General features: G+C 42.1%; 1 protein-coding gene across 4 annotated transcripts in view; it reads left to right on the top strand.

Annotated features, from left to right (window-relative positions):
- MCF2 (MCF.2 cell line derived transforming sequence) overlaps positions 1-25,792 on the top strand; it is a 111,359-nt gene extending 85,567 nt beyond the window's left edge. For all 4 annotated transcript variants that reach the window (XM_045050765.1, XM_045050764.1, XM_045050766.1 and 1 more), the window contains 10 exons: positions 1,113-1,238; positions 1,809-2,030; positions 8,190-8,282; positions 10,360-10,438; positions 10,985-11,051; positions 12,798-12,907; positions 15,185-15,297; positions 18,112-18,224; positions 19,110-19,210; positions 24,007-25,792. In XM_045050765.1, the coding sequence (XP_044906700.1) occupies positions 1,113-1,238; positions 1,809-2,030; positions 8,190-8,282; positions 10,360-10,438; positions 10,985-11,051; positions 12,798-12,907; positions 15,185-15,297; positions 18,112-18,224; positions 19,110-19,210; positions 24,007-24,047 (1,065 nt within the window). In that variant the 3' untranslated portion in view covers positions 24,048-25,792. The remainder of the gene's footprint in view (positions 1-1,112; positions 1,239-1,808; positions 2,031-8,189; positions 8,283-10,359; positions 10,439-10,984; positions 11,052-12,797; positions 12,908-15,184; positions 15,298-18,111; positions 18,225-19,109; positions 19,211-24,006) is intronic.
- The last annotated feature ends 982 nt before the right edge of the window (positions 25,793-26,774 follow it).

Below are 26,774 nucleotides of genomic sequence, written 5' to 3'. Positions count from 1 at the left end.
CTGGGTTCACTGTGGCCCTTAAAGTGCCCGACGCATAGATGTAATCTGAGGCTGTCTGGAGTCTTTATACTGAGTTAATTATCCATACCAGTTATGTTGATGTATGTGTAATGCCGAACTTTTACTATTTAAAAACAGTTTTTTTAATGTTTATTTATTTGAGAGAGAGAGAGAAAGAGACAGACAGAGCATGAGCGGGGGAGGGGCAGAGAGAGAGGGAGACAAAAAATGTGAAGCAGGCTCCAGGCTCTGAGCTGTCAGCTCAGAGCCCCATGCAGGGCTTAAACCCATGAACTTTGAGATCATGACCCAAGCCGAGATCAAGGGTTGGATACTTAACTGACTGAGCCATCCAGGTGCCCCTAATGTTTATTTTCGAGAGAGAGCACGAGCGACCACAAGATCAAGCGAGCAGGGGAGAGGCAGAGAGAGAGAGAGGGAGACAGAATCCGAAGCAGACTCCAGGCTCTGAGCTGTCGGCACAGAGCCCCACGCGGGGCTCGAACTCACGGACCGCGAGATCATGACCTGAGCCGAAGTTGGACGCTTAACTGACTGAGCCACCCAGGCGCCCCAATCTTTTTACTATGGTTGAGAAGAACTAAACACACATTTCTTAGAGTTTGAGACAGTATTTCGTAGGAGCCTTCTTGATGAAAATTGGAGGAGGCTCACCCCTCGTGTCACGTTGAAACTCAGGTTACAAAAATGTTGTGTTAAGTGTAAGCACCGAGCTTATTTGACAGTATGTTTTCACGGTGTTCTGTGGTCGAGGCAAAATGAATAACACAAATTGTTGTATGTCGAAGGCCAGAAAAGTGTGATTACTTTAAACATAAATCTCTAGTGGGTCCTAATAGCTGTTTTTCTGCAGCTTCAAGAGCGGCGAGTGCCCTTGACTCGATGCCGTTTAGTCACTATTCCATTTCTTCCCAAATTTTGACACAGTTTTTAAAATATAGTACTAATGGGACGGATAGCAAATGAAAGGTATTACTCACAAAATGACATTATCTGTGGACTCCTCCTTGAAAGTATGTTAGCCAGAAATGTATTCATTTTCTGCCGCTATTAATACCTGCCCAATGTTAATTTTTGACTTCTAATCACAGGAGCTGCTGAAATATAGCAACGGCTGCCAAGGGATTGAACAATTAAAGGAGGCTCTGGACACAATGCTGGATTTACTGAAGTCAGTTAATGACTCCATGCATCAGATCGCAATAAATGGCTATATTGTAAGTAAATTGTAATGATTGTCGCAGTTTTGTGGGTAAGCAAGTTAAGATCTCTTTCTTCGTCGCCACCCGGAACCAACTGAGAAATAAAAAAGAGCCGAAGAATGGGAGATCTTGTTTGAAGGAATGTTTCGGTCTTCTAAGGAGATGTATTGTCCCGGAACTGCTGCTCGCATAGTCCCAGATAGATACGGAAGAAAAAAAATCAAGTCTTTAGACTTAGCTCTGCCTAGTGGGGATCCCAGGACCGGTAGATGTCAATCGCCAATCAGGATTGAAGAGAAGATGGGCGGGGGGTGGGGTGGGGGTGGGGGCCTCCCCTAGATACATCCACATGGAGACAGGAAGCCAGCGAAAAGGAGCTTTCTTCTGTCTCTTGTCCCCGCCCTAATTATGTACCCGTGTGACACATGGCGCGTTTTCATGTAAAGTTGTGATGAATGAAATTTTAAAGACCGTACAAATTGTGTTGCAGGAATTTAGTAGCTCAACCTACACAGTACGACGTTGATGTCAGAGGCCCGAATGTAGCTCCACCTTGTACTGATGAGTGTTGATTTTCCTTCATAGGGAAACTTGAATGAACTGGGCAAGATGGTAATGCAGGGAGCATTCAGTGTTTGGACTGGACACAAGAAAGGTGCTACAAAAATGAAGGATTTTGCTAGATTCAAACCAATGCAGCGGCATCTGTTCTTGTATGAAAAAGCCATTGTCTTTTGTAAGAGGCGCGTTGAAAGCGGAGAAGGGTCTGATAGATACCCATCGTACAGCTTTAAGCACTGTTTGAAAGTAAGACAATTTAAATTGTGTAACGTCATATTATTTCATATGTAAAAAAGCTTGGGCACCTTTTCAAGTGAAATGAGTGGGTTTTATACATGCATATCCCTTTATTTATTTGTCTACTTATTGATTGATCGATTGATTATTTTTTATTTGAGCGTGAATGCGAGCAGGGGAGGGGAACAGAGAGACAGAGACAGGGAGAGGGAGAGAGAATCTCAAGCAGGCTCCCACGCTCAGTGTGGAGCCCAACATGGGGCTCGATCCCGCAACCCTGGGATCATGACTCGAGCCAAAATCAAGAGTCAGACGCTCGACCAAGTGAGTTACCCCAGGTGTCCCTCACATCCCTTTTTTTAAATGAAATCTTTCTATTGAGGCGTTATTGACGTATAACATTATATCGGCTTCGGGTGTAAAACACAATGATGTGATATTTGTGTATGTTGCAAAATGATCGTGATAAGCCTAGGTAACATCCATTACCACACCGTTGTAAGTTTTTTCTTACGGTAAGAACTTTTAACATCTTCTGTCTTAGCAACTTTCACGTGTGCAATAGAGTATTATTAACCACAGTCACCAGGCTGTACATGACATTTCCAGGACTTACTTATTTTCTGACTAGCAATTTGTACCCTTGAACTCCCTTTGCCTGTTTTGTCCTCCCCCAACCCTCAAAATCTTAAGTAGAGGTCTTTTTTAAAATTGTTTCTAATGTTTACTTATTTTTGAGGCAGAGAGAGAGAGAGAGAGAGAGAGAGCAAGCGAGCATGAGCGGAGGAGGGGCAAGAGAGAGAGAGGGGGACACAGAATTTGAAGCAGGCTCCAGGCTCTGAGCTGTCAGCACCGTCTTGGTCGCGTAACTGAGCCACCCAGGTGCCCCTCAAGTTTTAAATTGTACAAGCAGGGGCGCCTGGCTGGCTCAGACGGTGGGGCATGTGACTCTTGACCTCGGGGTTGTACGTTCGAGCCCCACGTTGGGTGTAGAGATTCCTTAAAAATAAAATCTCAAAAAAAATTGTAGAGGCAATATAACATTTGTTATGGGAAGACTGGAACATGGAGAAAACTATTGCCTCACCTCCCCAACCACCCTGACTTGAGTCATTTTTTATGAGCATGTTCTTTTCTCGTTGTCAGCCATTTGAAAATTGACGACGTTTTCAGCAGCAGGGACAGAGGATAAGCGGTGTGTCCCGAGGTGTTTTGTGTCTGGAGTCTCCCAGATAAGCAGGCCCTGCTTTTGATTCTCCCCACAAGGCCGACAGTCCCAGGCTGTTGGTAACAGAGTTCCTACCCAGAGTTACGACCCGATTCGGGCCTCTTCCTACTGTCGAGTTTCCCCTGCTTTGCTCTGAACCCTCAGCAGCGCCACAAGTTTCCTGAACTCTGGCTGCTTTCACAGCAAATGCACCGAGTTGCCCTTTTGACATCAGCAGCCCGCCTCCACGTCCCCCAGATCTCCGGTGTTCCTTTATGTCTCCAACAAACATCGATTGAGCACCAAGATTTTATGGTTGACCTCAGCCGGCGTTTAGATCTCTTGCTGTCTCTGTGCCTATTTCTGGGGATGAGACTTTCTCTCCATAGGCGTGTTGGACCCAAATGCGTTTGGTTAGCTTTTTATTTGTAGAGTGACCTAGCCAGTACCTAATGTTGTATTTCTGATTTGTATCGATTTTTTTTTTTTAACTTGAATTTGTCACTGTGGTGGGCAACAGAATGTTTCTGAAGTACATTAGAGTGAGGAGGGACTGGTATGCGGGAACCAAGTCATGAGAATTCAAACTCTAATGGTTACCATGGAAACAGGGTCGGCTAGATGCAAGAAACATTGCAGTGGAAGGAGACCGACGGGCTTGGTGACTTACTAGATACAGGAAAGAAATAATACCTGACATTTGAAGGGAAAAAAAAAATCAGTCTCCTTTTTCTTTGGTTTCCCGATAATGTCTAATATTTTTAATAAAAAAGATTATTCAGTGCTGCCTGCAAAGGTTTAGGCCAGGAGTACCAGGAAAATGGTGATCGCACTGACAGACAAAGATGGAAATTGGGCTAGTTCTTTTCTCTTTCTTTCTTTCTTTCTCTCTCTCTCTCTCTCTCTCTTTCTTTCTTTCTTTTTTTCTTTCTTTCTTTTAATGTCTGTTTATTTATTTGGAGAGAGAGAGAGAGAAAGCACAAATCGGGGGGGGGGGGTAGGGAGAGAGAGAGAGTCGCAAGCAGGCTCCGCACTGTCAGCACAGAGCTTGGCGTGGGGCTCAAACCTACGAACTGTGAGATCGTGACCTGAAGCAAAGCCAGACTCTTAACTGACTGAGCCACCCAGGCGCCCCAAGTTTGGCTGTTTCCCAAGCCTCACTCTGTTTACTTCTTCTTGCTTTCCTATTGTGAGATTCTGGGATTAAATCATCGCTAGCAGTACTAGTCGGTGTGTGACGTAACGATTGGGGTTACCGGTTTCCAAGTTTTCTCTTTAGTAGAGAGGATGGATGGACGCAGAATGCCACTTCCCTGTCACTTTCCCGGACCGTTGTCTTGAGTTCATCCTATCAAGCTAGAATCCCGTGGCCTAACAATTGCATGCTATATTTTAAGCCGGCCGCTTCTGTACAAAGGAAGGGCCCTCAGGTCACAGCCAGACGGAGAGGTTCGAGTTGTTCAGATTCCTCAGTTCCTGCATTTATTATCATCACCTAATTTTTTTTTTAATTTAATAACCCTGCATGGAGCGCTTACTATTTGCTAGAAGCTGATCTAAGTGTTTATAAATGGCACTGTTAACTCACTGAACCCAGATGGCAACTTTAGATGAAGTAGGAACTATGATGAGCCCCATTTTGAAGGTGGGAAAGCCAAGTTCCAGAGAGGCGACTGATTTGGTCAAGGGCACATAGCTAGTAAGCGGCACAGCACGGGTTCAAACCCAGGTAGATGGTTCCAGAGTCCATGCTGTTAATCACCGCACCATGCTGGAAGGCCTTGTTTTTTTGTTCGTTCATTCTTTCATGCCTTCCTTCGTTCCCTATTCTCCACACTTAATTTCCTCTCTACCCCTGTAGCAACCATTCTGATTTATTTGATGTATATCCTTCAGTTTGCGTGTTTTTGGTAAATGTGTGTCGATGTTCTGTGCGCATCTAGTTTAATTTGCATAACTTATAATCCGTTATAATTCTCTTTTTTCTTTCTTCTTCTTTTTGGTCTCAGAAACTGTTTTTAAGATACAGCCATGTTACCGTTTTATACCCAGTATCTTCCTTGTACCTGCCTCATAGCACTTACATTTTAGCTACATTTTTTGTTAATGTGATTCAAGATCAATTTTTTTAATGTTTATTTTATTGAGGTGCCTGGGTGGTTCAGTCAGTTCAGTGTCCAACTTCAGCTCAGGGCCCGATCTCACGGTCTGTGAGTTCGAGCCCCACGTCGGGCTGTCTGCTGTCAGCACAGAGCCCGTTTTGGATTATCTGTCCTCCTCTCTCTGCCCCTCCTCCGCTTGTGCGCACACACACACTCTCTCTCTCTCAAAGGTAAATAAACATTAAAAAATAAAATAATTTTTTTAAAAACAAATGTCTGTCTTATTTAATTTTGAGAGACAGAGCGCGAGTGAGTCAGGGACAGAAAGAGATGGAGAGAGAGAATCCCGAGCACGCTCCAGGCTCAGTGCAGAGCCCCACGCGGGGCTCGATCCTGCTACCATGAGATCACAACCTGAGCCGATATCAAGAATCGGATGGTTAACGAACTGAGCCACCCAGGTGGCCCTCAATATTTTAAATTATACTAACCCAAGAAGTAAATACATTCTATTCCATACATATAAATGTCTTCAGCTTGGTAGTTGTTGGTGATCGTTGCCAAGTTCTTGACCCACTGGATGACTTTTAACAATGTAAAGATTTGACATCTTTACATTACCTTGATGACAAAAAATTAGGTTACAAGTTGGAGCCCTCAACACTTGACACACTGAGATGTGTTAGATTACCAGGGCAAATAAAAAAAAAGCTCATTTAATCTGTAATGCTACGTATGCTATAGGTATGAAGTGAAAAATAACAAAACTGCAATTCAAACAAGGGAAAGTTTACAAAGCAAACTCATACTTTAAAAAGCTCATTATACGATCTAAGCATTTAATGCATGCTATTTAATCCTTTAATCTACCCTGTGAAGAAGGTATTCTTTCCGTTTTAGAGTTGAGGAAACTGCCATTCAGAAAGGTTAAGCAACTTCCATCAGAACACATAGCTCTTAATAATACGAGATGAAATTCCAACCCGGGCCTCGCAGACTCCAAAGCCCAGGTGTGATCCATCTTAAGCGATTAAAAGTATGTGTTGAAATGCAATCAATTTAAATAGAGATTGAACACGAGGTTATTATTTATCTTAAGTCCCGATGTTTCAGCCAAAGTACGTTTAGTTGGGGCGCTTGAGTAGGAATATGAAGATATTTTTCCACGCTCGGTGTTTAAGTTTCTCTCCCTCCGCCCCTCACCTCTGCTTGTGCACATGCTCGCTCGCTCTCTGTCTCTCTCTGTCTCTCTCTCTCAAAAGAAGGGGCGCCTGGGTGGCTCAGTTGGTTAAGCATCCCAACTCTTGATGTCCGCTCAGATCATGATCTCACGGTTTGTGAGATCAAGACCCGCACCAGGCTCAGCACTGACGGCATGGAGCCTGCTTGAGATTCTCTTTCTTTCTCTCAAAATAAATAAATAAACTTTCAAAAAAGAACCTTAAAAAGTATTTTTGGAGACTCTGGAAGTAACATGGGACCACGTTCAGGGTAGACATCAGAGACTCTTGTATGTATGCATCTCATTTCTAAGCATAATCCCCTTTCTTTCCCTTTTTTCAGTGTATGTTTATTTTGAGAGAGAGAGAGAGAGAGAGAGAGAGAGAGAGAGCACATGCACAAACAAGGGAGAGGCAGAGAGAGAGGGAGAGAGAGAATGGGGCTCGAATTCACTCATAAACCATGAGATCATGACCTGAGCTGAAGTCGGATGCTTAACCAACTAAGCCACCCAGGTGCCCCCCTTTTCTTTCCCTTGATATGGTGACCTCACTAGGGGTACTTTTAATGCTTAGCAACTCTAATCAGCGCTGTTTGGGGTACTTATAAATGGAACAAAGAATGAGATATTCCTTTAGATAATTAGACGGGAATTGAACAAAAACAGAAGGCAGAAGAGAACTACAAGAGAATGTGTGTGTGAGGGAGTGAAATGGCACAAAATAGAATTAACCAAGCTATTAGCACAGGATGAAAGAAAATTGAAAAGTTTGTGCTTTGCACAATCATACAGGGAAGAAAAAATTGTGGTAAGGAAGGGATATTGCATACAAAAACTTCACTGGTTGGGGCGACTGGGTGGCTCTGTTGGTTAATTGATTTCGATCAGATCGTGATCTCACGATTCATGAGTTCGAGCCCCATGTCTCTGCACTGACAATATGGAGCCTGCTTGGGATTCTCGGTCTCTCTCTCTCTGCCCCTACCCTGCTCGTGCTCTCTCTCTCGCTCTCTCAAAACTAAATAAACATTAAAAAAACAATTTCACTGGCTACAGGAAGATCTCACTCTGCTATGACAGATAATTTGTTTTCCAGAGAGGCTGAGAGGTTGGTGGAATAGAGGGGACCCTTGTGTACCTAGCTGGTTTTCCCCCACCCCATAAATTGGTTGTTTATCACTTATAAGGCCTCCATAGAGATAAGTAATAATCTGTCAGATGAATTTATCTGACAAAGGATTATTAAAAGTAACCATTTAAATTACTTTGGGATGAGCTTTTTTATTGATGTTTAATTACTTTTAGTTCTGCGTTTGACACAATAATTTGTTTTCATAGTGTGCAGTTAATTGTAATGGGATTCGATCTTATGGGGACTAGTTGGGGGTTCAGATTTGTAACATTTGTTTCCATCACTGGAATGGAGTATGTAATCTATACTCTAAGCGCATGGCTCAGTGAAAACACTTAAATACTCAGGTCTGTGGTTGTATTTATCATTTCATATTCTTGAATATAAAATGTGTATTTTGCCCAGTGAGAAATTCTGTTTCATTTAGAGTATGACGAGTGTAGATTTAATGTAATTTCATATTCCAAATAAAACCCTCATGACAATTTTGACTAACATATTCTAGATGGATGAAGTTGGCATCACTGAATATGTAAAAGGAGATAACCGCAAGTTTGAAATCTGGTATGCTGGCAAGGAAGAAGTTTATATTGTCCAGGTTGGTCCTTTAAGAATTATTCTAGAAGCCATAACCTGCAACAAACAAAAATAATTTTGGTTCCATTATAAAAGTTCTCATTCCTCTCACTTAGGTCGCTTAAATATTATTTCATATTTTTTGTGGTGTAACCAAGCATTTTTTCAGTAGCACATATTTTCTTTAACTTGAGATGGGTCTATGGTGCTTTCTCGGGCTTTGAGTTTTTAAATGAATTTTTTTAACTTTGTTTATTTATTGTGAAAGAGAGAGAGAGCACAAGCAAGGGAGGGGCAGAGAGAAGGAGAGACAGAATCCCAAGCAGGCTCCTTGCCATCAGTGCAGATGCCCGACGTGGGGCTCGAGCTCACAAACTGTGGCACTGTGACCTGAGCCAAGGTCAAGAGTTGGACGCTTAGCCGACTGAACCACCCGGGTGGCCCTCTAGGGCTTTGAGGTTTTACAACTACAAGGATACTTATCCACCGGAGCTGATAGCCAAGAACTTGGCAGGGCTTCTCTGTCCCCGTCAAGCATCTAGAGTTACAGATTTCGAATGGTTATGAGTTTTTCTTGGGCTTGGTATTCTCATTTGTGAGATACAGTGATATGACAGTTCAGATTTGATCATTGTCTCTCAAAAATTTGCTTCAGACTACCCTTATCATGATGAAAAAAATAAACATACGCTTAAAGCCCTGGCCTGATGCACTATAAGGTCCAACCTGTTTCAGGGAAGGGGAGACGAATGAGAGCATTTCAAGAGGATATTGTCATCGTGAGAAGTATTTGTATATGACTTATGACCTGTGAATGTGCTGTTATTTGTTGAAATTGCTCAGTGGTTTTTCTTCGTTTTAGTTCTATATTAGGTGATAAGAATTCATAGACTTTAATGTCCTAGTATGCATTGTATCTTGTAAGTTATCAAGATTACAGTAGATTGTCTTTTCAGAATCAGGAGAACTTGTTTCATTTTTACCAAAATTAAACATAAAAGTGTTTATATATACGTGTATATATACATATACATACATATACATATACACGTATATATAAATATAATTTTATTTATTTAATAAATATAATTTATTGTCAAATTGGCTAACATACAGTGTGTACAGGGTGCTCTTGGTTTTGGGGGTAGATTCCCATGATTCATCGCTTCCATACAACACCCAGTGCTCATCCCAACAAGCGCCCTCCTCAATGCCCATTACCAATTTCCCACCTCCCCCACCCCCCCATCTACCCTTAGTTTGTTCTCTGTATTTAAGAGTCTCTTATGGTTTGCCTCCCTCCCTCTCTGTTTGAAACTATTTTTCCCCTTCCCCTCCCCCACGGTCTTCTGTTCGGGTTCTCAGGATCCACATAAGAGTGAAAACATATGGTATCTGTCTTTCTCTGTATGACTTATTTCACTTAGCATAACACTCTCCAGTCCCATCCACGTTGCGACAAAAGGCCATATTTCATTCTTTCTCATTGCCACGTAGTATTCCATTGTATATATAAACCACAACTTTTTTACCTATTCATCGGTTGATGGACATTTAGGCTCTTTCCTTTATTTGGCCATTGTTGAAAGTGCTGCTATAAACATTGGGGTCCAAGTGCCCCTCTGCATCAGCCCTCCTGGATCCCTTGGGTAAATTCTTAGCAGTGCTATTGCTGGGTCCTAGGGTAGTTCTATTTTTAATTTTTTGAGGAACCTCCACACTGTTTTCCAGAGCGGCTGCACCAGTTTGCATTCCCACCAACAGGGCAAGAGGGTTCCCGTCAACGTTTATATTTTTAAAAGGACCCTCCTACAAAGGAAAAATAAGTTAGGTTGTATTGTGCTTTTTCTCTGAGCATTTTTTTTTTTTTTTGCCTGAGCATTATTTTTTTAAGGGCGGTTTCAAAAGGGTTTTGACGATCTCATCTCATCTGATGGCTACCTACTTCTTAGAAGTTTTAAGAATCAAATGGTAGAGTTTGAATTTGGTGGTTTGGGATGTAGATCATGTGTGATATACTTAGTTACATTTGTTTTGTCGCGAAGCGTTCTTTTTCAAAGGAAACCTGTCCTCTCCTCCTCCCTTTTGAAAATCTTTAGGCTCCGAATGTCGATGTGAAAATGACATGGTTAAAAGAGATAAGAAGTATTTTGTTGAAGCAACAGGAACTTATGACAGGTAATTTCAAGCTTGCATTCTTCAGAACAAGAACTACAGTAACAGCTCATTGACTCCTGTTTTGGGATCATTTGTACCGGGAATGGGGCTGATATTTACTTTATACTATTTATAGTGAAACGGTTTGTTAAACTAATTAGTAGAAGACCAAGGTTCAAGGGGTTGTTTGAACTCTCTTGGTGAATGAACTTTACACTGGCAAGTGAACTCCACTGCTTGAGAAGTAACACAGCAAACTAACTGTATTAACTCTAAGTCCTTCCCATGAGTGAACTCTGCCAGGGACCTCAAGTAATGTTCGCAGGGTGATGGTTACAGTTATAAACTTGAATTTCTTGATAAAATACTACGTAGTTCAGTCCTTTTCCATATTTCACATCCAGACCGGCCTTTTCCCCTGGTTATTTCCGGTCTGTGAAGGTTAATTCTAATGGGAATGGGGAGTGTGTGTGTGTGTGTGTACATGTACGTGCATGTGTGTGCATGATTCATGGAAGAAGTGCGGCTTGTGAATGGTGCTCCCATAAGCTTTGTTTTCTTTCGCAGTTAAAAAACGAAAGCAACACAATCAGTTAACACAACAGGATCAGCTTCCTACTCAGCAGATTGATGCGTAAGTGATTATTCTTTAAGAAATTATCACTCCTGCCGTCTTCTGTTTTCTGTATGTCCACGAGACACTGTTATTATAAAGTATCTCTGACATAAACTACCCTCTCTTTTAGGAGTAACTCATCAAATTCCACAAATACATCATCTTCTCAGCTCTATCCTTATACGTGGAGCCTAATGGTCCTTAATATTATCCTATTGTTTCTCTGGATGTTAAAAATAATTGAGAGTTTGGGCTAATTGTTTTAAATGTTTCTTTATTTTTGAAGGAGAGAGAGATTGAAAGCATGAGTGGGGGAGGAGCAGAGAGAGAGAGAGAGAGAGAGACAGACAGACAGAATCTGAAGCAGGCTCCAGGCTCTGAGCTGTCAGCACAGAGCCCGACGTGGGGTTCGAACTCACGAACTGTGAGATCATGACCTGAGCCGAAGTCGGACGCTTAACCGACTGAGCCACCCAGGCGCCCCGGAGTTTGGGCTAATTTTTATTTTATTTTATTCCTTCTTTCCATCTATCCATCTACCTCTTTATTGGCAGGATGTTCATCTATCTATCTACCTGTTTGTTTATTGAGAGAGAGAATGTGTGTGCGCACACGAGCACAGGAGGGGAAGACGAAGAGAGAGGGAGAATCTCAGGCTGGTTCCACACCCGGCACAGAGGCCGACGCAGGGCTTGATCCCACGATCACGAGATCGTGACCCGAGCCGAAATTAAGAGTGAGATGCTTAACTGACGGAGGCACGCAGATGCCCCTGGGCTAATTTTTAAACATGATTACAGATGCTTTGTCCTCAGTATATCCTGGAGGGAGTAGCATGTTGGCAAACAATGGCCGCACTCGTGGCTTTCTGTTCAAAATATTTTTGGTCACCTTCAATCTGATTGGAGAAAGAGAGTTGTAAGAGTAACGAAGGACCGGCAGTCACTGCTGCACAGAGGAAGAGCCACGCTGAAATAGAAAGATTCCTGATGACATTATTTAAGCTCCTGGATCCATATGTGTCCAGTGTTAATCCTTAGACTTTCAGTTACAAGAGCCAATAAATTCCTCCCTTTATGGGACTTTTTTGTTTCCATTTTCCCAACTGTATTGAATTATAGTCGACAATTAAAAACGATATATATTTACAACTTGGCTTGATATACATACACGTTGTGAAATATTAACCCCAACCATCCTTTTGTGTGTGTCATGAGAGCATTAAAGTCCACCTCTTAGCAGGGGTGCCTGGGTGGCTCAGTCGGTTAGGCATCTTGCTCTTGATTTCGGCTCAGGTCATGATCTCACGGTTCTTGAGTTCGAGCCCCGTGTTGTCAGGCTCTGTGCTGGCGGCATGGAGCCTGCTGGGGATTCTCAATCAATCAACCTTTCTCTCTCTCTCTCTCTCAAAATAAATAGATAAACTTTAAAAAAATTATTAAAAAAAAAAGGTCTACCTCTCAGCAAATTTCAATCATATAATACAGCACATGATAAGAATTTTAAACAATATACCTGTCGTGGGCCCTGAAGGGAGTACATTTTTCCTTCTGTGTTAAAGAGAGATCCTGCTGGCTTGGATCAGCTTTTCTGATATTACTATCATTCCACGGGCTGAAATTCAGGGGGCGATCAGCTGGGTTTGAATGATTCTTAGAGCATGTTCCTAACGCACGAGATCAGTGGGAAAACGTCCATCTTTAATTTCTTGTGACTCGTAAAGCATATAAAAGCTCACTTGTTTTTACACACTTACTGTCTCAGAAGGCAACACGGATCCTTTATGGGTGCCGAGGAGACTGAATCAGAACACAGCGGCGCTGTGGTGGATGTCCGGGAGACCGTCCCCCTGGTTCAGGCCGAAGCGAACACAGGTATGCATAGTGGCCGTAGGAAGGTAAGACTCATGGCTACCTTAGTGTAGAGAAAGCAAAATTAACCCATTTTCATAAGGTCCTTTTGTTTTCCACGTGCAAGATAACGCTGGCGGGCCCTGCCGCTTGGGTGTCAGAGCTGTGCCTGGACCAGTAGCATCAGCATCACGTGGGAACTTTTAAGGAAGACAGACTCTCTGGGTCTGCCCCAGACCTTCTTAGTCAGAAACTCTGGGAGTGAGACCCAGCCATGTGTGATTTAACACGTTCTCTATGTGGTTCTTCTTCTTTTTTTTTTTTTAATTTTTTCGAATGTGTATTTATTTTTGAGAGAGAGGGAGACAGAGAGAGAGAGCACGAGTAGGGGAGGGAGACGCAGAATCGGAAGCAGGCTCCAGGCTCTGAGCCGTCAGCACAGAGCCCGACGCGGGGCTCGAACCCACAAACCGCAAGATCACCACCCAACCCACTGAGTATAGGGATGAGTGAAACATCTCCTGGCTTCAAGGAATGCTTCACTCACCATAGCTTTAATGAATAGAGAAGAGTCATTTACAGCTAGAATCTTTACTTATTTTTTTGCAAATTGTGTCATTTAAGCTGATTTCAAACAAGTTGGTTAATTCAACAACTATAACCCGGGCTGTGTGCCAGGAATTGTGCAAAGCTTTGGGCATACAGTCTGTTTAAGATGCACTCAGTTGTGGGGCACCCGGGTAGTTCATTCGGTTAAGCCTCTGATTCTTGATCTCAGCTCAGGTCTTGATCTCAGGGATGTGAGTTCAAGACCCACACTGGGCCCTGCACTGGGTGTGAAACCTACTTTAAAAAACAAACAAACAAAAAGATACACTCAGTTGCCATCCCTATGAAGCCAGGAGGGTAGAACGATCATTTAAGAAGCAATTACTGTGTTACAATAGAGAAATATAATAGATTGCTGTAGAAGCACCTGGCAGGGTCATCTACACAACTCTGGGATAAACAGCATAGACTTTTCTAGAAAAATGCTTAAGAGAAATGCTTAGCAAATGTCTGATACTTGATACGTAAATAAGAAGGTCCTCAGTCCGGACGAGTTCTCTCCTAGTCGAAGAGAAACAAGCAATGACAGCCTTGTTCAACTGAAAGTCACTTCCTTCAGGTCATGTATGCTGCGGCCCCTTGAACGGTCAGGATGAGGGCCTGGTACCATTGCCTTTATTTGCCAGATGAGGAAACCAAGTTAGAGAAATTTGACGTGATTTTTCCAAGATAACATGAATAGTTTAGTGTGGCCAAGATGAGATTCTGTTAGTTCTCTGCCTGTATGAGATTATTTAATCTGTATCAATTCAATATATTTTTATTTTATTTTTTAATGTTTTTATTTATTTTATTTTTTTGAGAGAGACAGTGAGAGCTGGGGAGGGGCGGAGACAGAGAGGGACAGAGGATCGGAAGCAGGCTCTATGCTGTCAGCACAGAGCCCGATGCGGGCTCGAACTCACAAACCACGAGATCATGACCTGAGCCTAAGTTGGATGCTTAACCAACTGAGCCACCCAGGCGCCCCTTTGATTTTCTTTTAATGTATATTTATTTTTAAGAGAGAGAGACAGAGCGCGCTCATGAGTGGGGGAGGGGTAGAGAGAGAGAGGGAGACACAGAATCCGAAGCACGCTCCAGGCTCCGAGCTGTCAGCACAGAGCCTGACGCGGGGCTCGAACTCACGAACCGTGAGATCATGACCTGAGCCGAAGTCGGACACTTAACCAACTGCACCACCCAGGCGCCCCTGATATATTTTATGAATTAAGCACCTCTTACACGCAGGACTCTTACGGATATACAATGTATGACCCACAGTCTTTGCCTAGTAAGGAAGTAAGACAGGTCAGAGATAATATTATTAGGTAGGATGTTGTAAGTGCTGTTTGAGTAGGACCAATAGCAATTCCATAGAAAACAACTTTGGCAGGGATTATATTCTCTTCTCTATAATATTCTCTATATTGAAAGGGTCAATATTCTCTGGAATGTTATTTAACTTATTAGTTTTAATAATTCTCCCACCAACCATCCTAGGAAGTAACAGAAGTATATGACATTCCAGGCCCTTTCTGAAATATCAGAAATTCTAAACTAGTACAGTCTAATTGGAGGTGTTATTATATAAAGATACTGTTCTGGGCCATTGACGGTTATAGCCTTGATGACTGCAGTTAGTTTTACTTCACTCCCTGTGTTAGACCAGCACCATTAAGGAACTGCCCCCCCTCCATGTTTTTCTTCTAGTTTGGACCCAGATGTCATCACCGGCAGAAATTTCTGAAGACCCTGAGGAGTGGTCAAGCAACTATTTCTATTCTTCTTATGATGACAATGAAGAAGAAGAAAGGCCCCTAATGGTCAGTAATGACATATGCAAGTAAATAAATAAAGAAAAACGGTTGGGGCAGTTTTACTGATGCAATAGTGAGGCACGTGGGGGCAGTCTTCCGTCCAGATCCTCGAGGCCGTTAGGTGTATTTCGTAGCCAAAAGATTTGAAACCAGTCTTACCGTGAACATTCAGTAGTAAGCACTCCTCTCTGCCGGTAGAACCGGTTTGAGCTCCCTGTGGCGCTCTTGCTGAGGTTGATGGGACATCTGGTCTGTCAGTTCCGCGTCTCTGTACATGGACCAGTTTTCTCTCTCGTTGAACTTCACCCCCGTCTTCAATCGCAGCGGCGGAGATAAAATCAGAGAGCACAGGAGAGAGTCACGTCTACTTTAACGATCAGTTTCGATTCCAGATTGGAAAACCTAGGGAATAAACTTTACACGTATGAAACTCTTTGATAACATCTGGGGAGCACATTTTTGTGGGTGGCCAAAACATGTGTCAGTGGTGCCACATCGGCCTGACGGAGCAAGGGAGCACCCCATAAAACTAAAAGTTTGTTTTAGAGTAAAAGTAATTTCTGGAAGAAATAGTGTGTGCTGTGGTTAGGATCCGAGCCGATTATTAGGAGAGGGGCAGTTAGGACTGTTTAGGGTTCTGTCTACAGTTTTCCGACGTCAGCAGCTTGGAGGGTGGGAACACTCCTGTGGAGCGGACCTCTCCTCGGTGCCCTTCAGAGCAGCAAATGCAGTTGGGCCGTTCTCATGTTGGGCTAAGGGAGTTAGTGGTGTGGATAGTCACAGAGCTGCGTAGCGCCGACCCTGGAATGCTTTCTTTAAAAAGGTAACAGAATTAGGGGCGCCTGGGTGGCCCGGTTGACTAGGCATCTGACTTCAGCCCAGCTCATGATCTCGTTCGTGGGTCCGGGCCCCGCATCGGGCTCTCTCCTGTCAGTGCAGAGCCCGCTTCAGATCCTCTGTCTCCCTCTCTGTCTCCCCTGTGCTGCCTCACTCTCTCTCTCAAAAATAAATCAAACCTTCAAAAAAAGTAACAGTAGTCTTTCTCTGAATGAAACAGGGACCGTAATACATATTTGGACGGGAGTTTCCTTAATTAAATACTATCTGAGGACGGGAGAGAGAGTTCAGACGTGAGCAAAAATTCAGAGGAAGCCAGTTCGGGTTTAGATGTTTTCTGCAGATGCTCTGTGAAGGGCTCGTCAGGAGCTATCAAGGTGCTGAGTAAGCGCTTTCCCAGCCACGGTGGCAGAAAACGAAGCGTGTAGGCAGCGTGACTTTCATCACAGGGGATGGGGATGGAGAAGACCCTGTAAGCTCTGTCTCCTCGCCGGTATTCCCTGAGTTGCGCTGCTAAGGAGAACATACGAGAGAGCAAAAAGTAAAATGGGTTGCAATGAGCCGCTCTGTTAGGCTGATGAAAAGTACTGCTCAAAAGATGTTTGGCCCGAGTGATGTGGATATTGTTTTCAGGTTAATTCCTTGGCATGTGCAAAGAATCGATACCACGTGACTCTTTCATTTAAAAGATTTTTAGTTACGGTACTCTTTTTAAATGCCCGTCTTCAATGGGTGAGCTGCTGTGCTGGAAAATTCCTCATCTCAGGGCACCTTTGGACTTGGGGAGCCTGGCAGGCTCCGACGGTGGAGCACGCGACTCTTGATCTTGGGGTTGTGAGTTCAAGCTCCGCACTGGGTTAAAATTCAAGAGATTACTTGAAAATAAATTATTTTTTTTTCTTTGTAAGTTTATTTATTTATGTATTTATTTTGAGAGAGCAAGCACGAGCCGAGGGAGGAGCAGAGAGAGAGAGGAGAGACAGAACCCCAAGCAGGCTCTGCGCTGACGTGAGGCTCGATGCCACGAACCACGAGATCATGACCTGAGCTGAAATCGAGAGTCGGGCGCTTAACCAACTGAGCCACCCGGGCACCCCGAGATTACTTAAAAATAAAATCTTTAAAAAAAGAATACTTCTGGACTTGAAAATTATTTCGTCTCTCTCTACGTTGTAGCAAAGTGCAATCAGTGGGCCTTAGATAATTTATTTAGCTTCTTAATGAATCAAGCTCACATGATAGCTGTCAAAAGATTAAGGCCAAGTTAAGCACAACGGTATGGTTTTATTGGACCCAGAATGTCTGTGTTCATTACTTTTACCTGTGCAAAATGATACAAATCTCAGAAATCCTTTTGAGGGTGTTAGTCTTTGCTTAGGGCTGCTGCCTTTTGTGTGTGTCTAGATAAATTTTCCATGGGAGCAGTTTACAAGTAACCGTATTGAAAAATTAGTTTCACACTGGGTTTTTTTCTGGGTTTATGCTTTTTTTTTTTTAAAGTTTATTTATTTTGAGAGAGAGGCGGGGGGAGGGGCAGAGAAAGAGGAACAGAGAGAATCCCAAGCAGGCTCTGGGCTCACAGCACAGAGCCCGATGCGGGGCCTGAGCTCACGAAACTGTGACATCACGACCTGAGCCGAAATCAAGAGCCAGACGCCTAACCGACGGAGCCACCCAGGTGCCCCGTGGGTTTGTGCTTATAATTCATAGAAGTTAAAGTCATCGTGCTCTGTTATTTTCTGTGTAGTTCGTGCTCTACTTCTCCTTGTTGCAAATAAAAATGAATTCTTCAGGCTCCATAAGCCCACGTTCTGCTTTTTCTTCCCCCATCACAAACGGTTCCGTGTTTGCTCATCCCCGCTGGGCTGCTGTAGCCACCACTATTCCCACTGAAGAGTGAATTCTTTATGTCATAGTGCATGCAGTTACCCAGGCCGTTTTATAGTCAAATTTGTAATGTGATCTTTCAAAACAACCTTATAGTCTCCAGGCAATTACAAAGCCCTAGCAGATGGCAGGAAGAGAGGCCCAGAAGACCTCCTGATCAGAAATGGAGATGTCTTTCAGTTTCTCCATGAAGATGCCGAAGGTCAATGGTAAGTGTGTTCTCAGTGCTTATGATGACCTTTGCCGGGGGCACATGCATATCTAATCAAATGTTCCGCTTTACTTGTATCTTTGTTATACAGTCCCAAGAAGCAGAAATATCACATTTCTTATCAGTATCTCATTTTCATTGCTTCAGCTATGCCTATATAGCTCACTGAAAGGAATGTTAACCTTTGGTGAGTGAAACATGCTTTGAAAGAATGAAATGCTATGAGTCTGCATGCTCTTTTGTGGTTTACCCTTGGCCCAGACATTTCAACTGAGAGACCTGGCTTTGTAATGGCTACAGATCCCACTACATTTGGTCGTTGAAGTCACTCATTAACTCATCTCATTTTTAATGAATGCCTACCAGTGTGTGCCAGGAACCATGCTTTGCTACTTTACGACACAGTCACCTTCTCTTTGTCAATTCGCATATTGACTTTTTAGTCCTACCATTCTACTCTAATGCATTTGACTTCACTTAGCACCGATTGCCAAGATGGTTCTGCCGAATATACTGTGTAATTATAGAGAGTCCAAAGCAGGAAGGAAATCTTGTTTGGGAGAGGACTGAGTGAACGAAACTTCCATAAGTCTTTTGGAACTTTGCTATGAAATGATTGTTGTCTTCACTGTGCCCATGACTTTAGCTGAAAGGCTACATGGAGTGTGTACTTTGACTCTAAAGGTGGACGAGTACAGGCCAGGGTGAAAAGTAATGACGGATCATTAAAGTAATCAGCATTTTTGCTAGTAACCTAAGTCCCTTGTAGGTCACTCACAGGACTCAAGCACAGTGTCATGAAGGTCATTGGATTACATGTGTTTTTTGTTGTTGTCGTTACCGTATATTACCACTGTTGGCTACTAATTCATTTATCGTTTAGGTTGGTGAAAAATCTAAACAGAAGAAAAGAAGGTCTCATTCCCGGGAATACTTCGCAGATTTTAATTGGTGACTATAGGTTTCGGAATGCCAAAGTTACAGGTATAATATGAACAGACTGTATACTGTTTGTTTAAAGGCTAACAGTTTTAAAGCTTCACCAAGGATGCAGTCGACATAGGCAAGAACTTCTCTGTACTTAGAAATAGAGCTGCAAGCATATTATGTTGGCTAGGATTTTATTTTATTTTTTTCCCTTCATAGCTTTAAAATAATGAAGAAAGATTTTTAAAACATGTTACACTTTTCCCTACGAGGTTGACTGGTATGGAAGAGTCTCAGATACCAAGGTGTCTTGTAAGAGATCCTTCAGAACTAAATACTGATGATGTGCTTTTAAAGTACCGGCCTTATACTGTCCAAGAACGCTTTACCAGTATATTTCACTCAGTTCTGAGTATGTTGTTTCCTTATGTTAGCTTTCAGCCACATACACACACACGCTCGTGTCTGTGTCCAAGACGTAATATATGAAGGTAGCATAAAGTAATGAGTGCTGACCTAATATTCCCTTCTATTAACCCTACACTTAATACATAAAATTTCTGTATTTGAAAATAAACCAGTATTCTTTTACATTTTCCCCCTAAGTAATACTGAGCTATCTATCAAAAGGTATCACCAAAAAAACCCCACGAAAACACAGACTTTTTGTGAACATTATTATCATATGCACATATTTCCTTTGAATTCCTAGTTTTGGACTTGTATTAGAATTCTGTATTGGCTTAGTTAGAAGAGCATGCGACTCTTGAGCTCAAGGTCGTGAGTTCAAGCCCCACGTTGGGGATAGAGATTAGATGGTATAGAGATTAAATGAATAAAGGTCACTTCTTGTTTGCTTTTTTAGGTACCCTAAATCTGGGTCACCTTTTAGAGTTTTTCCTCACCGGTTGTTGAATTATTTAGATAATTATTGAATGATTTACGTAATTAGTAATCAGGAGAGTCTGACATATCTGAACTAGTTGACATTTATTTAAAACCTGCACCCAACGACTGTAGAATACACCATTATTTTTCAGTGTACATGGAACATTCACCAAGATAGATCATATGCTGGGTCATTACAATAAGTCCCAATAAATTTCAGAAGACTGTAATCATATAAAGTCTTAAAAAGCATTAGAAATGGGTGTCCGTGGATCTCTGGGTGGTAAGCAACGCACCTCCAAAGAACACGTGGGACAAAAAAGAGAGCACAAGAGAACTTAGAACTATTTCAAATTGGATGTTCAGATACTTGTATTACAAACTTAAAAGTCACCGCAATTCACCATATGAACGTAACAGAGGGGGAAATTATGTCATCCTTTAAATAGCTGACAAGAGTCCATATTCATCCGTGATAAAAACTCTCACCCGACGAATAAAGGGAATTTCCTCAATCTGATCATGTACGCTCATGAAGAACCACAACTAACATCATACTTAATGGTGAAATATTGGAAGCCTTCGCCCTGAGATTGGGAACAAGCCAAGGATATTCACTCTCACCATTTCTATTATAGCCATTTTCATAACTCAAGATAAAGAGAGAACAAAATGAAGGGAAGAGGCAGCGCCGTCACGCCGAGCAGATCACATATTTGTACAAAACCATGAGGAACCTCTACACAGAAAGACCCTAGTAGAAGTAATAAAATTTTATAAGGCCATAGTGTACAAAATCATTATACAAAATAAACTGTAATTCTCGATCCTAGCCATAGAGAATTGAAAAAACTGTGATTTCAAAAAACAATACCATTTACATTAGTAATATAAAATGTAAAATAAATAGGGATAAATCTAACAACAGATGTCTAAGCCTTCTATACTGACAACCACGAATCACTGCTGAGATATGTATAAGAGAACTTAATAAGGGGGAGGGAGAGATACCGTGTTTAAGGATTGGAAATCACAGTGTTGTTAAGAAATCTCAGTGTTGTTAAGAAATCCATTGTCCCCTGGGGCACCTGCATGGCTCAATCAGTTAAGTGTCCAACTCTTAGTTTTGGCTCAGGTCACAATCTCACGGTTCATGAGTTCAAGCCCTCATTGGGGCTCTGACAGTGCAGAGCCTACTTGGGATTCTCTCCCTCTCCCTCTCCCTCTCCCTCTCCCTCTCCCTCTCCCTCTCCCTCTCCCCCTCCCCCTCCCCCTCCCCTCCCCCTCCCCCCTCCCCTTCCCCCCTCCCCCTCTCCCTCTCCCTCCCTCCCTCTCTCCCTCCCTCCCTCTCCCTCCCTCCCTCTCTCCCTCCCTCTCTCCCTCCCTCTCTCCCTCCCTCTCTCCCTCCCTCTCTCCCTCCCTCTCTCTCTCCCTCTCTCTCTCTCTCTCTCTCTCTCTCTCTCTGTCCCTATTCTACTTTTGCTTTCTCACTCTGTCAAAATAAACTTTAAAAAAATCCATCGTCACCCAATTGACCTATAGGGTTCACGCAGTCAAAATCTGAGTATTAAAAAAATGCAGGTTTATTCTAAAATGCATATGGATGGGTGACTGAGTGGCTCGGTCAGTTAAGCGTCTGATTCTTGATTTTGTCTCAGGTCATGATGTCATGGTCGAAGATCGAGCCCTGCATCAGTCTCCACACTGAGCGTGGAGACTGGTTAAGATTCATTTTCTCTCCTTCTCCCTCCCCCCCCTCCCCCACTCATGCTCTCTCTCTCTCTCAAATAAAAAAAAAATGCATATGGAAAGGCAAAAAATCCAGAACAAAAGAATCTCAAAACTCTGGAGGACTTACATATCTGATTTCAGGACTTACTATAAGGTTATAGTAACAAATGCGATGTGGTATTGATGTAAATGTAGAAAGATATAGAGATTTCTAAAATGGATCCACATGCACATAATCGAAAAATGTTCAATCAAGGTACTGAGCCAGCCGGATGGGGAAAGGCAGGTTGTTTTAACAAGCGGTGCTTGAGCAACTGGGTATCTGTATCGGAGAAGAAATGAACCTTCATCCGTACATCTCATACCGTATACAAAAAGCAGTTTGAGTTGGATCATAGACCTGAACATAAAACCCAGAGTAAAAGCTTCTGAAATCTGAAAGCACAGGACAATATCTTCATAACTTCAAGTAGTTAACCGTTTCTTTCTTGCATTATACGAGGCAGAAGAAGCACTAACTATAAAAGAAAAGTGTCAAATAGAAACCTTGCACATGCTGAATGGAAAGTTGCACATACAACTTTAAAAATTTGTATCTGTTAGAATAAGATAAAATCTAAGATACTAAAGCAAACACTTTCAGAAGCCAGATAGTTGTGCCGAATCACATTTCCCCCCAGATTTCACTGATTCCATCTGCTACATTGAAAAGTTTGAAAATCAACATGGCCAGCTTTCTGCTAACTGCTTTATGCTTATTTAAATGACGACAGGGGCGCCTGGGTCACTCAGTCGGTTAAGCGTCCGACTCTTGATTTCGGCTCAGGTCATGATCTCCCAGTTCATGGGATCGAGCCTGCTTAGGATTCTCTCTCCCTCTCCCTACCTCTCAAAAAAATAAAATAAATGATTCATGAGAGAAGAAATACAGGAGTCCCTGAAAGTACATGCTGGAGAAGCTGTTGAAAGTAACGTATATAAATCATTTTTTATGAAGCGGTTCAAAAACCAATAAAGCCATGTGTGTATTGGAAAATAATGGCGTTTCTTGTGCTCCGGTCTCCAAGATTCAAAACTGAAAACACCAAGTATGTTCATGTAGCTTCCATATATATAATACAGGAAGACTTGGTAGGTTTTCCATCATCTGTATCATCATTTTAAATGTAGAGCCAGATTGCCCTCATACTTAATTCGGGACAAAGTTAATTACGTTACATTTCAGCTAACTGAACTGTGGGACATGTAAAATTACATATTCGATTAGCTTTAATTTGAAGTGATTCCATTACTGTAACCAATCACCGTAGATTCAGTGTGCGTCACTACCCTTTGGAAAGCACGTGGCCAAACAGCTTACGTTGGCTTTGGGCCAGTGCTTGTTTCCCAGACGGCAAAGGGCTTTCTCTGTGTTTGTTAACGTGTACGCTTTAGTTGGCAAAAACCGCATTATCTTTTCTAGTTCTTTTAATTTTCTACCATACGCATAGTTTTCCAATAGCCTTTTCTTTGTTTCATGCCATCGGGAGGGTAGAAATGTAATGTATTGATAGATCGCCAGCACTTAAAGCATTTAGTGCCCTCAACGCGGTGTGCTACTGGATCAAGGCTCTAGGTCCCCTTGGTCCCTATTCTCTAGAAAGTTCTGACTTCAGACCTTTTGAGAGCATGCATGCCTTTCCCATCACGTGCATTTATGACTTAAGTCCTTTGACACATTAATACTCATTGGTAGATTTGTGTTGAATGCTATAATATCAAGTGGTCTGGATTGAGATCTACCCTCATGACACCGCATGGAGCAAAATAGTGTATTGTGGCCTACAAAAATTGAATGTGTGCCAGTTAGTGGGTTAGGAAATTACCGTTGACCACACAGGCAACTGTCGGCAGCACTTAGGTTTAAAGATAGATACGAGGCTATCTTATTTGGAGTCTGGCAAATACAGGGTAAACATCTCTTTGATACTTACGTGCTTAACATGTTTCCTGTTATCTATATGCACACAAGCATAACTCATATAATATTTATGAAATCCAGTTGTAGGAGATGTGAATTCTGTTTATTTTGCTGCCAGTAAAGTTATGCCATTCATAAACTAGATGGCTTCAAGAAATAATCTTGTACCAGAATAACACCTTTCATAGTGAAATAAACAAGCAAGAGACATCACCTTTGGATTTAGGATGCGCCTTTTGAATCCTCACGTTGATCATTCTTCATTATTTTGTAGCTGCTGCTCTGAGTAACACAAGGAAACTAAGTTCCCCTTGAATGAAAGGAGAATGAATAGACTTTTCGAAATAAGATTTCCTTTGGAGGTGTGAACTAGATTATATTTCTTAAAAGTGTTACAGATACATAGCACAAGAGTCAGGATGATCTGTGCTGCCCATGACATTCACAGAATTTCCTCAGGACTGAGAAGGACTTCGTCATTCGCAGTTTGTCTCATTCTTGCAAGAACCATCTTCACACCTTCCGCCCCCCCCCCCCACCCTCAGGTGACAAGTGCAGGTTACTTCGCTTCCAAGTAGGGTTTTCCACGGCACGCATTCGGACTCCATCTAAAACCCAGAGATCAGTCACTCGGAACATTTCCAGGCAAAACGCTTTCCCTGTAATGTTCGGGGTAACTTTTCAGTAACAAAACAAAACGAAATTCCAAAGAGAGAAGAGAGAGAACCAGAGAGTTTAAACCCCTTTGTGGGCTGATAGTTTTATTTCATTATTTACTTCTGTTACCTGTGGGACTCTAACGTACCAAAGGGATGTGTTCTGAAGGACCTCTTTTGCACTTTGACTGGTATTAGGGTTGACAGAGCTGTCTTACGGCTCTGGAAAGATCCAAAGCCAAAAATCCGGTAGTTAGGATGTGTTGAAGTTTACATTTTACGCATTGAAACTTGGATACACGTGTCACAGCTTTAAGTGAAAGACTCCTATTTGCACAAGAGGTGTTCCTGTTACAAAGCTCTACGTTTCCAGTGTCTTCACTTGCTTTTGCGTTTTGTAGAAAAAACAGTTCTGGTAAAGGTGTTCTTAAGTTATATTGTGTCTCTTCCTAGGGGTTTTTTTTTTTTTGTTTTTTTGTTTTTTTGTTTTTTTTTTTTTTTTTGGTGATCCGTGTAGAGATGTCTTTCTTCTAAATATGTAAAAAGCGTGACCACTTGCTTTAAAGCCCAGGGCCAGCTTTTGCATGCGGTGTTGAATTTATGCTTGGAGTATTTTCTTTTACGGACCACTGAAGACAATGGTTTGAAATTGCTGCCTTTTGAATCACGGGTTGTGAGTTTTCCTGTCAAGTTGGCACATTAGGCGCATGGTTTTTGATTATTGGTTTTACGATAAACACCACAATGACTATATTAGACATAAATGTATCTTTTAAGTAGGTTTATGTGTCATGTTAAGATCATAGTTAATGCCAGTGGTATCATTTGATGTAACAGTTTGTATGACAAACCGATTGTATTTTATTCAAAGGTACCTGCAAATTATAAGTCTTCGAATGTCCAATTTGCCGAATTTATGATGATTGATTTATAACTCGCTCATGAAAATGTCCATAAATGTGATGTTTCGCTTAATGCTTCTATGACAATAACAACAACAAAATGAGACTAAAGTACATTTCTCTTGAGTGCTGACCCTGTGGTTAGAAGACACAGCTAGGGGATAAAATTTTTGATTGATGATGCCCCTCTGCACAAAACGTCTTCATTTTTATGGTATTAAACTAGCGATTTTAATCCTTGAAGACGATACTGAGTTCTGTAGTTTCAAACATACAGTTATAGTCTTTTAATGTCTTAATCACTGTACAATGAATGCTACATTTGTATATGTATTTGTACATGGAAATGCACTGTATTAATTTTATTGGGCTATAAATGTGTGTTACTATAAAACATAGCAGCAATTTCCCTTTAAGTCTTCAAAATTTAATTACATTGTAAATGTACTTACAATGTAAATGTACTTGTGTTAATTCCACATTAAAAATATTCAACCTTAAATTTAGTCATGTATTTTTTTCAGTTTAGTATAGTATCAATTATATGTTGAACCCTCCTTTCCTCTCCTTTATTAGCGACACCCGAAAGATACCAGAGGTATTTTGAGTTAAATGTCGACCTTCAGGTTCGTCATAATGCGGTAATAAATAAAACAGTGAGAATTAGCCTCATGGTAGCCAGATACAATAGAACAGAGAAGAGAAACCAGAAACAAGGTCTTACACGTATGGAATTTGCTGTATTATTGGATGTAGCATGGCATGTGGGGAGATGGGGGACTGTTTAATAAACGATGCTAAGAAAATTGGGAAAAATAGATGTTTACCTTGAGCCTTGCTTCATAATTCCCTGAGAGACAGAGATGGAGAGATCTGACTAGAACTAGGATAAAATGTTGTGCTCAAAAAGTTTCTTCATCCAGGGGCGCCTGGCTGGCTCAGTCGGAAGAGCATGTGACTCTTGATCTCGGAATCGTGAGTTCAAGCCCCATGTTGGGTGTAGAGATTACTTAAATAAAGAAAAACTGACTTTTTTTTTTTCTAGGGCTCCTGGGTGGCTCAGTCGGTTAAGTGTCTGACTCTTGATTTCGGCTCGGGTCGTGGTCTCACGGTTCATGAGTTCGAGCCCCACATCGGGCTCTGTGCTGATGGTGTGGAGCCTGCTTGGTATTCTCTCTGTCTCCCCCCTCTCTCTGCCCCTCTCCCACTTGCAATGTGTCACTCTCTCAAACTAAATAAACTTAAAAACAGTTTCTTCCCCCAGGATAGCTGTAAATGAGGTTTCAGGGGTTAGATGGATAGCCACATTGGTGAGTGGATATTTCTACACTCTGAAAAAAATCTGCTTCCGTATCATGGAGCCCAAGGAAACCCGGAAGACAGCTAGATCTCTGAGATGGTTTTCTGAACCATTGCTTTTGCAAAGGGCACCTAGTTGGGTTCACCAGACTTCACCTCTTCCAAAGCCCACTAGGGAACCAGAA

The sequence above is a fragment of the Felis catus genome, chromosome X (genome assembly GCF_018350175.1).
Source record: "Felis catus isolate Fca126 chromosome X, F.catus_Fca126_mat1.0, whole genome shotgun sequence".
In the NCBI taxonomy this organism is placed as follows: domain Eukaryota; kingdom Metazoa; phylum Chordata; class Mammalia; order Carnivora; family Felidae; genus Felis; species Felis catus.
Note: the sequence above shows the minus strand (reverse complement) of the source record. Positions and strands in the feature narration are given on the sequence as shown.